General features: G+C 36.0%; 1 protein-coding gene across 4 annotated transcripts in view; it reads right to left on the bottom strand.

Moving 5' to 3' along the window:
• LOC150102203 (tRNA (32-2'-O)-methyltransferase regulator THADA-like) overlaps positions 1-17,888 on the bottom strand; it is a 424,395-nt gene that overhangs the window by 125,272 nt on the left and 281,235 nt on the right. For all 4 annotated transcript variants that reach the window (XR_016548929.1, XM_090399010.1, XM_090399012.1 and 1 more), the window contains one exon: positions 8,833-9,083. Coding sequence is in view for 3 of the 4 variants with exons in the window: in XM_090399010.1 (XP_090255136.1) it covers positions 8,833-9,083 (251 nt within the window). In the remaining variant the exon portion in view is untranslated. The remainder of the gene's footprint in view (positions 1-8,832; positions 9,084-17,888) is intronic.

Genomic DNA, 17,888 nt, shown 5'->3' with positions numbered 1-17,888 from the left:
CATATCTCACTGCTCCAAAATGAAGAAGTGGAAATTGTTGTTACATGAACTCCAAGGAGTTCAAGGACTCACTGAGGGAGGGCACACTGCAACTCTCCATCTTCACCAGTTAATTCACTAACTATACAGAATGCCACAACAATCATCATTATCTACACACAATGCCATTTACTGCCCACTGCTACCATTAATATTTTTTGATTAAATTTTTGATGTAAATTAAATTTTCTCACTGATTTGTCTGTGCATGGGATGAAAAACCAGAGTTTCTCAGAGAAAAAACCCTGCTATCTCTGTATGAGATCGGCTTCAATATAAATATTCCTCTTGTCATGACAAGAATCAAACTTAGGCCTTTTCTAATTGAAGGATGCAATATACCATCATTCTTCCAATTGCACTATGGAGATGTGTTGGATCCTAATTCTTCTCAATCTATACTTTGGATCCAACATGATTACTATTACGATGTTCTTAACTAGTTGATAGGTTGCAAGTTGATTTCTAATTCAAATAGAGAGAAAATTTATATTTAAAGACTGCACCACTCTATATCTGAATTAGTTCAAGAACTGAAGAAAAACCAACTCACAACTATCTCTCCTTTTAGGTTAATATTGTATATACTGGCCGAGTATATTTAACTTATTTATCTCTCCCGCTTTGGTTCGAATATTTTATGAATGGTGCAGTAAAAGAGATTCAGGCAAAATACAACTTTAGATAAACAAAAACAAACATTTAATTTAGAATCACAAATTTTACACTTAAATTCAAAATCAGTAAGTTATTATAAACACTTCAGCCTTTCTGATAATACTGTCATACAAACTCAGACAATGGTAAATTTGTTATCTCTAATACAGTCTTCTCACAGTTTCTTAAGTTCCAAATACAACAAAAATTGCAGTAATACCTCTTCACAAACAAACACTTTTAAACTTACACTTTAGCTAACTTCCTCAATAGTTATTGTTAGTATAAGGAAATTCTAGGAAGAAACTCTCACACTTCTCTGTATAGGAATATTAACGGTTGGAATAATCTTACCGATACTCTTTTTTCTTCACCTACTTATACGTAAACACTTTTTATAACTGTAAACACTTAAACAGTATATGGCACTTATTAAAATAATTCCTCTAAGCAATAACTGAATTAATTGTCGGTCACTATACACATAAACAAACATTGTTGCATAAAGTACTACTGATCACTCATGAAATAAGGCAACACACAATAATTCCTTAACTTGAGGTTTTATATGCACAGTTGTTCACTCTTCCGGCATTCAATTAATTCTTTAGACACTACAATTCTAAACACAGCTAATGGTAAACTTCAATTTTACAGCCTCTACTATTCCCTAGTTACTCGATGCTTTATTTCAAGATTCTGTGTGTCCTTGACAGGTCGGCCCTGAAATTATATCTCAATTCAAGTATCGCTAGTCTAATTAATAAACTCTCAGCTGTTTTCCGTAGCTATAATTGTTATTCTACAACTTATTAGCTAACTGCTTCTCGACTAGTAGACTTTATTAGCTGCTTGAGTGACTTGCCGACTCGCTATTATTGCACTGTGATTCCCGAATGCCGAATGCTCCGATTCCAACCTAATGCCAATCCTCTCCTTTCTCTCTCTCTTAAATATAATAATTTCCAGTGTTCTTCCTTTTTATATCCATTCTTCCCCCTTTTATATCAATAAACCTTCTCCTCACGTGGTGTTCCAAAACGTGCTCGCTCACTTACATATGTCTCCATGACAACCAAACAAAATATAATAAAATTTAGGTATTGCATAACGCTAAACTTCTACAAATAGGAATAAATAAGGAATATTTACATTTCAATTAATGCGCAGTTAAATTATCAAATACAAATTTTTATAATAATAATATAGTAATAAATAAAATAGCTTAATAATATTTAATACAGTCTTTCTACTATTAATACATATATTCTTGATTAAATAATTAAATATTAGACAAAATTAAGGTAGTTATATGAATATTAAATTGTAAAATAAGTTGTTTACATTAAATAATATTTACACAAGTCTTGCTTGGTATATGGTATATTATGTTAAATGTGAATGAAAAAAAAAATATATATACAAAACAATTTCATTCACAGTTTAACAGATGCTTAGTAATCATCATCATCATTGCTGGTCACCTGCAAATGCATATGACTGTATTTCAAACTGAGTTACTGTTGAGTCCAGATATATAGCTGTTATGCCAATGCATAATAAGCATAGCCTTTTACAATGGTGATATGTTCTCAAGAGATGGTGATTGTCAAACAGCAATTCCCCGAGAATCTAATGATCTTTTCTTATTCCTTTCATGCTGAACAGTTTCAAAATACTGAGATCCTATAGACACTTCCTTTCTGAATTCTGACTGATCTACACCAAGATACTCCCAACTGTTTATGCCAACCTTACATTTCTATGACAAAATTACACTTCAAATATGTTTGCATCACTTCTGCCTTACAGTTATTCAGATGATATGACTAATACAGAGAAGTTAGTCATGAATAATAACAGCCTTTAGTTAGCTTCAGTCCAAATATTGATGACAGTGTGTCATTAAGAATTCTAAGAATTCTTAATGACACACTGCATATTTTTGTGGTTTTTCTGATGCATGCAGTATATGGTTCACATCTGGAAACTATATCACAAATCTGGGATGACAACAGCCTTATGAACCAAGAGTTTGGTCATAGCATGTATGACCATCCAAGACTCATTTTATCAAATGTCCAAAAGCAGCACTAGCACATTTCAAAAAACATTGAAAATGTTAATCAATATCAGTTGATAACAATTTCTACTATCTTGACAGGAAATAAAAGATGGGAAAAATAAAAATAAAATAAATAAAAAAATAAAAGCTGATATTTTCCAGGATACAGCAAACAGCAAGTGCAGTTATTGCCAGCTAAACTTGCTGATGTGATGTTATATAACTAACTTTCTCCTTTTTTTTTTTTTTTTTTCATTCCAGTCAACCATGGCCTACACCCTATGTTATTATTATTTTTTAGCACTTCCATGGAGCCACAAGAATCATCGTGGGAGGCCCATGTTAAATAACACAAAGTTTATATAATGCCACACCTTAAACTCATTCGGCATTTGTGCTCTCACCACTCTATCATGCAATGCATTCCACAGTTACCATCTTTCATGAAAAAAAGGCACTTCCTACCTTCTTGCTCACCATTTTCATTCAGAACTTCCAAGGATGGCTCCTTCTCCATAGGCAAGATCTTACTATCAACCCTGTGTCTCAATCATACCACAACTTCATCTTCTATCCATCAAACTCTGCAGCCCATCCTCAAAACCAACAATGTACGGTCCTGGTATCATTTTTGTTACCTGCCTCTGTGTCCTCTTGAAGGTTAATTTGTCCCTTTCAAATCCCAGTGGCAGATTTGAGCATAATAATCCAGATATGGTCTGATCAGGGCTTTTTATAAAATGGAATCACTATTTGTCTGTGATAGTCAATGTCTTTAGTATTGTAGTGGTTCTCTAGGTTACCTTCACCACATTTACAACATGTCTCCTAAACTTCAAATTTCTATCAATCACTTCCACCTCCTTCACTTCCTTTAGTATAATTCCACCAACAGAGTATGCAGCCTCTCATCGATGGATCTCAAATTTGAAGACATGACATTTGTTGTATTAAACTGACATCCTCAACATTGCATCATCTGCACACAACTGAATATCCTCCTCTCTGCAATTCCCTGCTTATGTCATTGACATAAAGGTTAAACGATAGAGATCTCAGTACTGAGCCCTGTGGAAATCCACTTGTGATCTTCTGCTTCCCTGACATCATTCCCTCAAATGTACTTCTCTGGTATCTATCAGACAGCAATCTACAATCCAATTCACTAACTTGATATCTAAACCCATATGCTATAACTTAACCTCCCTACTGGCCGAGGTGGATAGTGAGACCAAAGTGCACTCTTTATCCATGTTATTCAACAGGAATTGTATCCAGGTTTAGCTGGACGTCTATAGACGTCATGGCCAGTTGGGGGGGGGGGGGTAAATATCAGCTTATCACATGGTACCCTGTCAAAGGTCTTTGTAAAATAAAATGAAAAAAAAAAGCAGTAATGCCTTTTATTATAAAAGACAATCAGATTATTAAAACAAGAGCACCCCTTAATAAATCCATACTGATCCTCACAGATATTACCCTTGTCTAGCCTCTGTTCTCTTGCCCACTCTCTTCCTTCTATACATAAACGATCTACTCCAGCTGACTGCCAATTCAGCCCATAGTTTTGCTGATGACACATGTTGCACTTTTCATTTGACAAACCTTGTAAAGCACAAATCACCGCAGCCTCCAGAACTCTCACCTCGGCTACCTTAAATTCAGATCTTCAATGGAGTTTGGATAACATTATATGGGAGATTTTAATTACAGCAGTGTAAATTGGAAAGAGGAAAGTAGAGTAAGGGAACGGGATTTTTGTAATTCTTGAGGGACAAATGTCTTAGATAACATGGATGTTATCTAAGATGTTTGTGGATCTTAGATAACAAATAAGGATGGATATCAAGCAGCAATATGGATACAAAGGTGGCTGGTAGACAGATACCTAAGATTAGCACAAGGAAGAGCAGAAGCTAGAAAGCAGATTTCTGTGCTTGTGGTTGCATTTTATTTCCACATGATTTGAAGGAAAATATTCACTTGTTTGCAATGATGAAACTGAGTGGTAATAATTAAAAGCAATGTTAATGAATATCAGTTTAATGGAAAAGTGTATACTTATGCATTTTGGTCTCATATGGAGGTAGGGGGTTTTTTTCACCAGAAAATTCTGGTTTTTCGTCCCTAGAACAGGCAAACTGGTCCTGTGAACACACACGGATTACAGTCAAGAATACTTAAGGCCTGATTCATCAGCTATACCAGCCCTGAGCCTGGATAAAATTAGGAGGGATTGAGATGGTGATGTACCTCGCTGTAAAAGGTGCTCACGGCCATTGTATAATCATATGAAATTAAATAAAAAAACATAATGGATGGGATTCAACTCATATATTTTCAACCAAAAAAAAAAATATATATATATATATATATATTAATTATTATTTAGTGACTGAATTCAGAGATAATGGCCTTAATTAACTCTGCTGGGATTTCATCTGCACCTGGGGCCTTATTGCTGTTAAACTGCTTAACTGCTCTTTCAACTTCATGCCTGGTGTTGGATTGACTGACTGGCTTCAAGTTGGAAAAGAACTGAGGCAAGGATGTTTACTTTCTCCTCACTTGTTTAGTATATATGCAGAGGATATCATGTGCGAAGCATTGGATGAGCTCAGGACAGGAATTAGGATAGGAAGAAGATTGATCAGTAATCTGAGGTATGCTGATGATGCAGTACTCCTTTGTAATGACATGGAAGAACTAGGACTAATTCTTGACAAAGTTAACAAGATCAGTAATAACAGAGGACTTCAACTCAATCCTAGCAAGACAAAGATTATGGTTCTCAAAGGAAATACAAACAGAGAAGCTCTTGAGAAACAAGTGTACCTTAATGGAGAAAGAATTGAGGAAGTCAGCAAGTTTGAGTACCTGGGATCCATTATTAATGTAAAGAATTGCTGGTCAGAAGACGTCAGAAAAATATTAGGAATGGCAAAAACAACAGTCAGAGACCTGTCTAAAATCTGGAAGGATGGATCTATCTGCATGGGAACAAAGGTGAGGATTTTGGATGCAGTTGCATTTCCAACAGCGACTTATGGATGTGAGACTTGGAACCTAAAGAAGTCAGATAAGAAACGGATATCTGCTTTTGAGATGTGGTGCTACAGAAGGCTGTTGAGGATATCATATACTGAAAGGCATACAAATGAATGGGTGTTAGAAAAGATCAGTAGAACTTTAAGGCTCCTTAAGGAGACAGAAGAAAGTTAAAATATTTTGGACACATAGAAAGGATGGAAGGGGGACTCCTCAGAACAGTAACAGAAGGCAAAGTTCCTGGAAAAAGAGGCAGGGGTAGACCATCAATGAGATGGATGGATAGCATGTGTGGAGTAACTGATCTTCAGAGAGTTGAGGCCGCCTGAAAGCAAACAACAGGACTACATAGCAAGGCCTGGTGTGGCACATCACCGAGCATTGGAGTGACCATACAGCATCTGTAGATGCCCAGTGAACATAGCAGTAGTAGTAGTTCAGAGATAATAGAGAAACAAGTAAATTTAATATAACTACATAACTAGTTTCGTCGGAATGCCAACTTCGTCAGGTGTGATAACATAAAAAGCAAATAAAAGACCATAAAAAACATTGCATCATTACAACAACAGAGCATTAAAAAGTGAAAGTTTTAATGCTCTGTTGTTGTAATGGTGAAATGTTTTTTATGGTCTTTTATTTGCTTTTTTATGTTATCACACCAGACGAAGTCAGCATTCCGATGAAACTAGTTGTGTAGTTATATTAAATTTACTTGTTTCTCTATTATCTCTGAATTCAGTCATTAAATAATATTTAACATGTCTAGAAACCGAGTCAATCTGCTTACCAATATATATATATATCCTATTTTGTTTAAAAACATTAACTCATAAAATTATTTTTTTTTGTTTTTCAAGCTCTATACTTGGGGAAAAAAAAAAAAAAAAAAAAAAAAACACAAATGAAATATTTATTTCTGTTTAAAAAAAATTAAATAAACAAAAAAAGGGATATCATGTAAACAATTTTGGCATTTTCAGTTAACAGTGCACTAAAAAATTTGCTACAAATACATTTTTTTTTACTCATATAAACAAAACATGAATTCTTCATAAAAATGGGTAAGTTTTGCTTTAATAACATAATCACATGAAAAAATATTAGAACCTAGTTTTGTAGTGACTGTTAGTCATGTTTACAGATGATTCTCATTTTTTAATTAATTATGGTAGCAAACACATACTTAGCCTTTGCTCCTATATGCATTACCTCCTGATATCTGCTAGTAGCCAGTCATTTTTTTACTTAATCACCAATTTGCTATCAATTTCCATCAACATTTTACTTTATGAAGTGACATAATGTTGAAATAATGTAATATAAAGTTGCTAGTGGAATTTTCTGACACATATTTGCAACAATCATGGAATATAAAAATACATTCAATATCCTTGCCGTCTTATTATGTATACCAGTGCTAATATCAACGAACAATATTTCACTTAAAAAAATTCAGGAGTAAATCTGTTAACAAATTATCAATATCACACACACACACACACACACACACACACACACACACACACACACACACACACACACACACACACACACACACACACACACACACACACACACACACAGGGAAGGGCTGCAAAGTTTTGATAAACACCTAGATCAAAAATGATATTAAATCAACTGATATTACCACAAGAAAGGCCATATCTTAAAACCCTTTAACTCTATATTTCATCAAATTGTAATAATTTGTTCTTTTTCTTTTAGGATATATAAGAAATGTCAGAGGCTTTGAAGAAAGTCAAAGACACAGAGGTGAGGGCTATCATCAAGTTTTTCGTGCTGCAAGAAACGTCCGCAACTGAGATTCCCCAAACTTTGTGTGAGACTTTAGGGAACTGTGCCCAAGCATATCCAATAATTGCCAGATGGGTGGCCAAGTTTAAAACTGGGCATCCTGAGATGACAGATGTCCTCAAGTCAGGAAGACTTTCCACAGCTATCACGCCTGAAAACATTGATGCAGCATGCCATTATCTTTGATGATAGATGCATACCAGCCAAAAACATTGCAAAGACTCTGGGGATATCCAGGAAACGAGTTGGGATCATTATCCACCAACACTTGAACATGCAGAAGCTCTTAGTGAAGTGGATTCCCAAATGTTTGAATGCCGACCAAAAGAAAGAACATGTGCTGTCATCTCAAGGAATTTTGGGTTATTTTGAGCAATCAGTTGCAAATTTTTTGGCTTGTACTCTGACTGTTTATGAAACATGGCTTCATCACTATGACCCAGAGACCAAACAACAGTCAGTGGAGTGGAGACACAAAGGTTCTCCATGGCAAAAGGAGTTCTAAATCCAAAAGTCAACAGGAAAGGTTCTTGCCATTGTCTTTTGGAATATGGATGGTGTAATTCTTACCAAGTACCTCAAAAAAGGTGAGTTACAGCAGTAGTTTATTTAACAGCTCTGAAGGAATTGAAGAAAGTACCGAAGTACGCTGTGAGAAACTGAGCATAGGCATGTTGCTTTTGCAGGACACTGCACTTGCTCACACTGCTCATGAAACCCAACAGATAATACACAACTTGGGCTTTCAATGTCTGTCTCACCCACCCCCTGTTTGCCAGACCTGGTCCCATCTGACTATTTCCTATTCCCAAATTTAAAGAAACTTGAAAGGAACAAAATTTAGCACGGATGATGAATTCATATCTGCAGCTGAGGACTGGTTTGTGCAACAAGGGAAAGACTTTTTTCTCAGAGCATTGCAAATTATGCAGCAGTCATTGTAAAACTTCATGGAGAATATATAGAATAATGTGCAAGTTACATGGTTCTGCCTCAATTCCTTCATGGTGATTATCACAAATTTTCAGCACATCCTCATGCGTGTACACACACACACACACACACACACACACACACACACACACACACACACACACACACACACACACAAGGGTGTATATATATATATATATATATTAAAGATACCAAGCTATTTTAAACCTGGTTTTAGAGAGAGAGAGAGAGAAAAAGAGATGATCTATTACCATTCATTGTTAGTGGATAGAGTGATATGCAAACACAATGAATAAAGATTCATTGCCAGTGCTGAAACAGTTATTCCAGCCTGCCTGTTTGCCAAGTTCATCAAGTGATTTGTTCCACTGAAAACTGTCAAAACTTCATAAAAATGCTTTTTTAATGAAATGTGTGTACATAAGGCTATTATTATTTTCAACTTCTGTTCTAGTACTGAAGGATGTTGACTGTGCTCTTTTAAACTTTCTAAAAGATAATTCTAAAGGAATAAAGAAAGAAATATGTCAGTATCTAAATAATAAGAAAATAAAAATAGGAAAATATAATAAAAACATGAAAGAATATGTTGGTATTAATTAGTATTACTAATAAGTTATTATTATTTGACACCTCCAGAGAGTCCAAAGACTCATCAAGGAAGGGCACCTGCTCTACAGCTCTGTCTCCACCACTCAATCCTCCAACTGACCACTACTACACCAATGCCATCTACTGCTGACCACCACCACTAGTATTTCCACAGACAATCACAAACATCCCTGCCCAAGGTAGGATTCGAACCTGCAGCCTTTTGGCTGGAGAGCGGATACGCTAACCACTCGGCCAACCAGGCTGGACATAAGTTATTTTAATTAAAATTAAAGTATAATGAAAAGTGCTTTCATTTACCTGTGTACAGCTTAGAAGTTTATGCAAAAATATTTCCTTAAAAATCATCTGCTATTTTACTAAAAATATACCACAGCCCCCCCCCCATCAGCTTTCTGCAGTCAACCACAGTCCAAAAATTCCAGAAATCAACAATTCATAAGTTTTAAATTGTGTGCCATTCTGAGTAATGCTATGAAATCTTGCACTGTCCCACCAGGGACATGAATCACCCCTTTGCCCATATCCACAATGTACCATACATGCTACCCGCCTGTTAGTCACTTAGTAGCCATCCAAAAATATCAAATGGAAAATTCCAGAAATCAACATCTCGTAGGTATTATATTGTGTGTCCTTCTGAGTAGTTCTCAGTTATCAGATCAACTGTCATGGTATCACAGTGCTTGTGTTCAAGTAACCCATATTTTACTTAATAATGGCCTCAAAGTGCAAGAGTAGTGATGATGGCAATTTGGATATACCAAAGAGAAGCCGTAAAGTGCTTCCTTTTAAGTGACAAGGTGAAAGTTCTCAACTTCATAAAATAATAAATAAATTAAAATATTTAATTAAAATTGGAATATCAGAAATTATAGCCATAAAATGTGATAAAAAATAAATGTCCACCAGTCCTACATAATTTCAGAGAGTTGAAAGCTCCATAACATTAAAATTAGGTCACGACTCTGACCAAAAGAATCCAACACAGATACACCAAAGTGGAGGCATGACATAGCCTCCACTTCGCCCATGAACTCCGAAGACGACGCACTGTCAAAACGTCTCACACCCCGTTCTTCCAATGCTGATCATATCTCATAATATTTTTCTCCTTCCCCTAAAATTTCTATATTCACTCCCATCCCAAAGTATTCTCTGCCCACCTTTAATAATTTAAAAAATATTAAAAAAAAACTGGGGTTTTTCAAAAAAAAAAAGTTTGCAAATCCCTTTTCTCACCAATAATTCTCCCACATCACTCAAACCCCACTTTTCCAACCCCCCTTTTGTTCAGGTCATACTTTCTTCCTTCAACAATGAATGTACATCGCCATACGTTGGGAAAAAAGAAGCCAGCCAGCCAGCCAGCAACATCCAACAAAGTTTTGCCCGGTTTTTCTTCCTATATATTCTTCATATATCTGTCCATATAAAACATCAGTAATGCCTTAAAACTGAGCAAAAAGCCAATGACATTATATAAAAGAAAGGGGTACTCATAACCAAAAAATAGGCTAAATAGCCATAAAAATAATAAATAAATAATTAAAAACATGCATGCTGAGGTTGCTAGGATTCCATTCACATTCATATAACTTTTATTGCAGTATATTGTTATAATTGTTCTGTTTTATTATTGTAGTTATTGTTGTTAATCTCTTACTGTACCTAATTTATAAATTAAACTTTATCATGGATATGTATGTATAGGAAAAAACAGTATATATAGCATTTGGTACTATTCATGGTTTCAGGTATCTGTTGTGGGTCCTGGAACATATTCTCATGAATAAGGAGACTACTGTAATTCCAAAAAGGATACAGTCTTTTTTTTTTTTTTTTAATTAAAATAAGTGAAATCTTTTCATTTTTGTTTTCAATGATGCTGTTTGCAGAAAATGCAATATTGAGAAATGTAAGCATAATCAGAGAGTAGAATAAGGTAGATTTGTGGTTATTGGCATAAGGACAGCATTCATACAATGCCACTTTAAAGATTACAGCAGTACACAGCCAATAAAAAATAAATAACTAAATTAGAAAGAACATGTTATGTACAAATAACAAATTAAAAAAAAACAACAACAAATGAGCTATGCCATACCTACACATAAGTAGCATTTATGATTAAATGTGTTTGTATAAATTAATTCTTTGTAAACATTCAAGAACTTTGTGCAATTTGTCTGAGTCTGACAAGAGCTGTTGGTGAATACAGTAATCTATCATTTATCCAACCACACTTGCTTTCTCAGCATGTGTGGTTGAATAAATGGTTTTAGAACTAAAAGGTCAGATAATTGAAGTATAATTATTATTATTCAGGCCTCCACGGAGTCAAAAGATTCATTGCAGGTGGTCCTTCCTAGGAAACACAAAGTCCATCATACCATTCCTTAAACTCATTAACAGTTCTCGCTCTCACCACTCTATCAGGCAATGCATTCCATGCAAAGAAAGCACTCCTCATCCTCTTGCTCATAGTTTCCTTTTGCAACTTCCAGGGATGGCCCTTGTCATCACTCCTTCCCGCTGTTCAACCAAGCGAAAGAACTCCCCAGTGTCAACCCTGTAATCACCTCTCAACAGTTTAAAAGTCTCAATCATATCACCTCTCCTTCTTCTATCCACCAAACTCTGCAGTCCATATACCCTCAGCTGATCCTCATAACTATCTTTGTTATCCACCTTTGTACCCTTTCCACAGTTAATTTATCCCTTTCAAATCCTGGGATCAAATCTGAGAACAATAGTCTAAGTGTGGTCTGATCAGGATCTTACACAACACAATTATAACTCTTATCTCTGCAGGTCAGCGTCCTTCTCATTATTGCAGCAATCCTCTGTGTTACCTTCACCACCTTTGCAATATGTCCCCTGAATTTCAGATTTCTATCAATCATCAACCCCAGATCTCTCTTGTCTCCCCTACTTCCTCCAGTATAGCTCCTCCAATAGAGTATGCAGCACCCCATCGATGTTTCCCAAACCTCAAGACCTTATATTTTGCTGCATTAAACCGACATCCCCATTCATTTGTCCATCTATATAGCTTATTCAAATGCTCCTGCAGGGCTACCACATCTGTATTATTACTAATAATTCTTCCCAGCTTCACATCATCTGCAAACAACTGAATATCCCCCCTGCAATCCAATGACACTGTCATTGATATAAAGGTTAAACAATATAGGTCCCAGTACTGAGTCCTGTAGGACCCCACTTGTAACCCTCTGCCTCAGCATACACAACCTCTCTGATACCTATCAGACAGCCAATCCTGAATCCAGTTGACCAACCTGACATCAACCCATGTACTGCAACTTAAATATCAGCTTATCATGTGGCACCTTGTCAAATGCCTTCTCTAAATCAAAGAAAATGGCAGTACATGCCTTTCTCTCATCTACTGCTCTTGTAACTTTATTATAAAAGGCTAGCATATTACTAAAACAAGAGCACCCCTTCACAAATCCATGTTGACTCTCACAGATAACATTACCCTCATCTGCTCAATGCTGTATACAGTCTCTCACTAATTTCTCCAAGATCTTAACTACTGATGACACACAAACTGGCCTATAATTAGACACTTCCAGTCTGCTACTGCCCTTATGCAATGGCACTATCTTACCTTCCTTCCATTCCCTGGGCACCTTTCCCGTAGCCAGACTTTCATTGAAAAGCCAGGTCAAAGAAACTGTCAGTTCTTTAGCACATTCTCTCAAAACTCGTGGTGAAATACCATCCAGTCCCACAGCTTTACTGACATCCAGAGTACTCAGTATTTGGAACACACTCTCCTCCTGCACCTCTAAACCTCGAACCTGCCCTATCCCTTTAGTATTAAAATTTACTCCTCCAGGATGAAATACTCCAATAAAGTGATCATCGAACAATTCCACTATGTCCTCTGCATCAGTCACTCTATTCCTATTTTTATCCCACAATGTCATTCTTCCACAATCATTTCTCCTCCTTCTGGCCACATAGCTAAAAAATTCCCTAGGATTTTCTTTGGATCTTATGGACAATATATTCTCATATTCCAGTTTCGTCTTCCTTACCATACTAGTCACTGTCCTGGTCTGTGTCTTATATTCTTCATGCATCTTCTCTTCACCTGTCTCCTTATGTCTCTTCCATAGCTTCTTTTTCACATGCAGTTCTTGTTTAATATTGTATGTCATCCACTTTACTCCAAATTGTGTCCTCCTTTTCACTTGTGGAATACAGCTTACTATTGCTGCTAACAAATATTCCTTCACAATTTTCCAACCACTAATGATATCCCAACCTTCCAATTCCTCCCTCCATGAAACTTCCCCAAGTTGATGTCATCAGGAAAATAAAAACTGCATTTTTTTCTTGAGTAAAGTGCTGACACCTCACCAAATAATGACATATAATAATGAGTGTTACATTGTTCACACACAGGTGAGATCATTAGTTCTCAGCAGATAAGAATTGTGTGAAATCATTGTGAATTATGTAGAGCATGACAAGTACAACTTCACATCTTCTGTTACCATGTAGACTGATCCAATACTTTATAACAGGCTTAATTTTATGCAGTTTGTCAGTGCTTCCTTCCAGGATAACTGCCACTGATTCATCACCTCTGATCTTATTAAATGTCTGTAATCAGTATAAAGGTATGACAAACAGTATATGGAGAAAGTATGAGCTCACCTAGCAGCTGCATCTGCAGCCTCAAAGAGGTATCCAGCACAATCAAATATCAAAATTAACAGTCCTCATTTGATATAATAATTGTAGACCATCATAAAGCACTAGATGTAGTGGATCATGCACAAAAGAGGAGATGGCCTGTAAAGGACTAAAGAAGTTTGTATAAATCATACATTTTTGGCAGCTGTTTTCTTTTATGTGTACAAGTGTATGCTGAATGGCATGCAGCGCAACAGTGTAATTACTGCATTTGAATAGAATATGATTGGAAACAAGGTGGGTAAGAAAAACAGTAGTGCAACCAAAACTAGTCTCAGATCTTAAACTTTGGATATAGATAGGTAAGAAATCAGAGTGCTCTGCAATAAACAGATGTGTGTAAACTGATGATGAGGTATGCGACCTCCTTAAATGGCACAGTGAGAGGTTGCATGATGGAGTACAAGCCCACAATGGAAGAATACTATTATAATCAGTGTAGATAATATAGTCCAAATTCATACCAAACATGCAAATGACAGTCTGGTGTGTAATAGTGAACTTTCTAATGTAGGGGGGAAAAAATATTAGTCCATATGTCCATATAGGATGTCAGGAAGAAATTTCATTTTTAAGACACAGTTAAAAGACAAGTGTTTCTGTTGAAGTAGCATATGTTAATTTGCTTTGATAAACGAGACTTTGAATGCACCAGTAGCTAGTTGCATACCCTGATGATGGATAGGATCCAACTATTGGATGGTATGTATTTCTCTGAGGGTGATGGAATTCTTCTACCACTTAGAGACACTGACAAGAACACAGGGGCACTATAGATGTTTAATGTTTGGTCTCTATAGCAAAAAACCTTAATATACAGACGAAACATGAAAACAATATTTTTCAAGCTACTTCAAATACATCATTTGATGAATATAACATTCTCGAATTACAAACTCATTTTATTTAGAAGAATTGTATCTGACTCAGGTCTCATTCATGGCCACAGTCATACTCGAAGAGTGCATCACTTTTCCTGAGCAAATTTCAGGTGATCATTTGCAATGGTATAAGAATAACTCTTCTACTCCTTGTTGAGATGACAGTGAACCTACTACCACTCTAGTCACTTCCTGTATTGTTTTCTGCTTCTCTACATGCAACAGCAACTACAGAAGATGCATACTCCTGGTTAGAAATGAAAGGGTATCATCAGCGTGGGTGTACTTGATATCACACACACCATAATTATGACACTCATTCATGGACCACATTTCCTACTTTTTTATTTTATTTTATTTGATTTTTTTGCAATTTTTCCCTTACTTTCTCTAATTAAAAAAAAATAATTAGATGTCTGCAATCTATCCTAATGCTTTTTTTTTATTTTTTATTTATAATGCCAGACTTTTAAAAGTTGAAAAATAGCACTAATTTGGCTTTGTAAATTTAACAACTAAGTTAACCATGAAAACAATTTGGAAGTTGAAAGAATAAAAAATATTCATCAAGACTTTATTAGCATGACAGATAAGACTTTGATATTTTCAAAACTTATTTTTAACTTTCACAGGTTAACTTATGAAGTAGCTTCATTATATTAAAAAAAGGAAATTCTAATAAAGTTTTAAAACTTCTATCAAGGCATAATTAAATGCCCTTGTGCATACTTAGAAAGTTTTAGTGCCCACAGTAATACTATAGTTAAATCTATAGCACCTTAGCAACACAGAGTCACTATGGTACTAAGGTGTTACATTTTTTGGTTTAACCCTGCCATACAGACCAAACAGGAAAAAAAAAATTCAAGTTACTTCAAGCATCTAGTAAGCAGGGTAACAGTCTCAGAGGGTGATGCAATTCTTTTACAACTTAGAGACAATGACAAGCACCAATGCCCACAGCAGGATTCAAACCCACAGCTTGTTGGTTATAGAGCAGGTCTGTTATCTAAGTAATCTAAGCTGGCAAACAGCTCATATTATTATTATGATGATGATGATCTAGGCATCCATGAGTCACAAGACTCATCGTGGGAGGCTCACCCTAGAAAACACAGTCTATCATACCACTCTTTGAATCCACTGACTGTTCCTAGTCTCACCACTCTATCAGGCAATGCATTCCATGGTTCAATTCAACTACCCTTCAGGCAGAGAAACCACTCCTCATCCTCTTGTTTACAAAATTACTTTCGTAAATCCAGGGGTTGCCCCTTGCCCTTGCTCCTTTCCCCTATTATACCAAATGAAAGAACCCCCCAGTGTTAACCCTGTAACTACCTCTCAACAGTTTAAAAGTCTCAATCATATCACCTATGCAGTCTGCATTCCCTCAGCCTATCCTCATAACTAACATTGTAGAGTCCTGATATTATCTTTGTTATCTGCCTCTGCACTCTTTCCATGGTTAATTTATCCCCTTCAAATCCTGGGGGCCAAATTTGAGCAAAATAGTCCAGGTGAGATCTGATCAGGACTTTATACAATGGAATGACAACTCTTTTATCTCTGCAGGTTAGCATCCTTTTCAGTATTGCAACAATTCATAGGGTTATCTTCACCACCTTTGCAATATGTTTCCTGAAATTCAAGTTTCTATCAGTCATCAGCCCCAGATCCCTTGCCTCCCCTATTTCCTGTCATTAAATTAAAGATGCCAAGGAATTAAATTCTTGTTTAATCCTTTATTCAAATGTAAGCAACAAATCTTTGCACGTGAAGTATCTTCACAACTAGGATACTAGTATATAGATGCTAATGACTTTCCATTAATTGCATTAGTATCCCATAATGCAAAGCACACATTTTTTCAGGTGTGTATAATTACTACGCGTTATGGGAAGGGCCACTACCCACACCAGTTTTGACCTTTATTGAAGTTTCATCAGGAGGAGCCAGATCCAGAAGAGATATCGGGTTGAAGTAATATAGTAGTACGAGGGCGGCGAAAAGTTCTCGGCCTCGACCATAGATGGCAACAGTATCGGCACGATTTTTTTTTTCCAAGTTGATACATCTGTCATAAGCATTCATCATGTGAAATTGAAAGTCATTCTATCCAGCAGTTTGTTTTATACAGCTGTCTGAAGTAAAAGTGTTGTCTGTATCCCTTGGAATGGACAAAATCATTGAGTATTATCGTGTGGTTATAAAATTATTTGTAAAAGAAGGTTTAATGCCAAAAGAAATTCATTTGAAGTTCATAAAAGTTTATGGGCACTCTTCTCCTTCATTTTTGACAATTAAGAAATGGGCTGCCGAGTTTAAACATGGCTGTACCAGCCTTGAAGATGAACCACTTGAAGGATGTCCAAAAAGTGTAACAACATCAGAAATCATTAATCGAGTGCACGATATGGTACTGGATGACGGGCGAGTCAAAGTGTGTGAAATTGCCGAGACTGTAGGCATTTCAAAAGAACGTGCAGGATATATTTTGCATGAAGAATTACAAAATATAAAGTAAAATATCACAGCAGATCAAAAACGCACTTGCATAAAAATCTCTGAACAGTGCTTGGAGCATTTTAACAAGAATAAAACTGATTTTGTGCATCGATTTATTACTATGGATGAGACTTGGATTCACCATTACACACCAGAATCCAAACAGTAGTGAAAACTGCGGACAGAAGCTGGCTGTTCAGTGCCAAAGAAGACAAAGTTGGTTCCATCAGCAGGAAAGGTCATAGCATCTGTGTTTTGGGATGCTAAAGCATTTTGTTTATTAATTATCTTGAAAAGGGTAAAACAATAACTGGGAAATGTTATTCCGATCTTTTACCCAGACTAGACGAAAAAATTTGTGAGAAAATACCAGGTGTGCAGAAGAAAAAAATCATCTTTCATCAGGGCAATGCCCACAAAGGGAAAAGGGATCTGTACTATGAATTGTTAGAACATCCACCCTCTTCCCCAGATTTGGCTACCTCTGACTTCTATCTCTTCCCAAAACTAAAATTCTTCCTCACTAGTCAGTGTTTTTCTTCAAAATCAAGTGGTTTCATAAGCATCTTACT

The sequence above is a fragment of the Typopeltis vanoorti genome, chromosome 10, assembly GCF_054136105.1.
Source record: "Typopeltis vanoorti isolate ZY-2024b chromosome 10, IOZ_Tvanoo_1.0, whole genome shotgun sequence".
Classification (NCBI taxonomy): Eukaryota; Metazoa; Arthropoda; class Arachnida; order Uropygi; family Thelyphonidae; genus Typopeltis; species Typopeltis vanoorti.
This window is presented reverse-complemented; position numbering and strand designations above follow the sequence as displayed.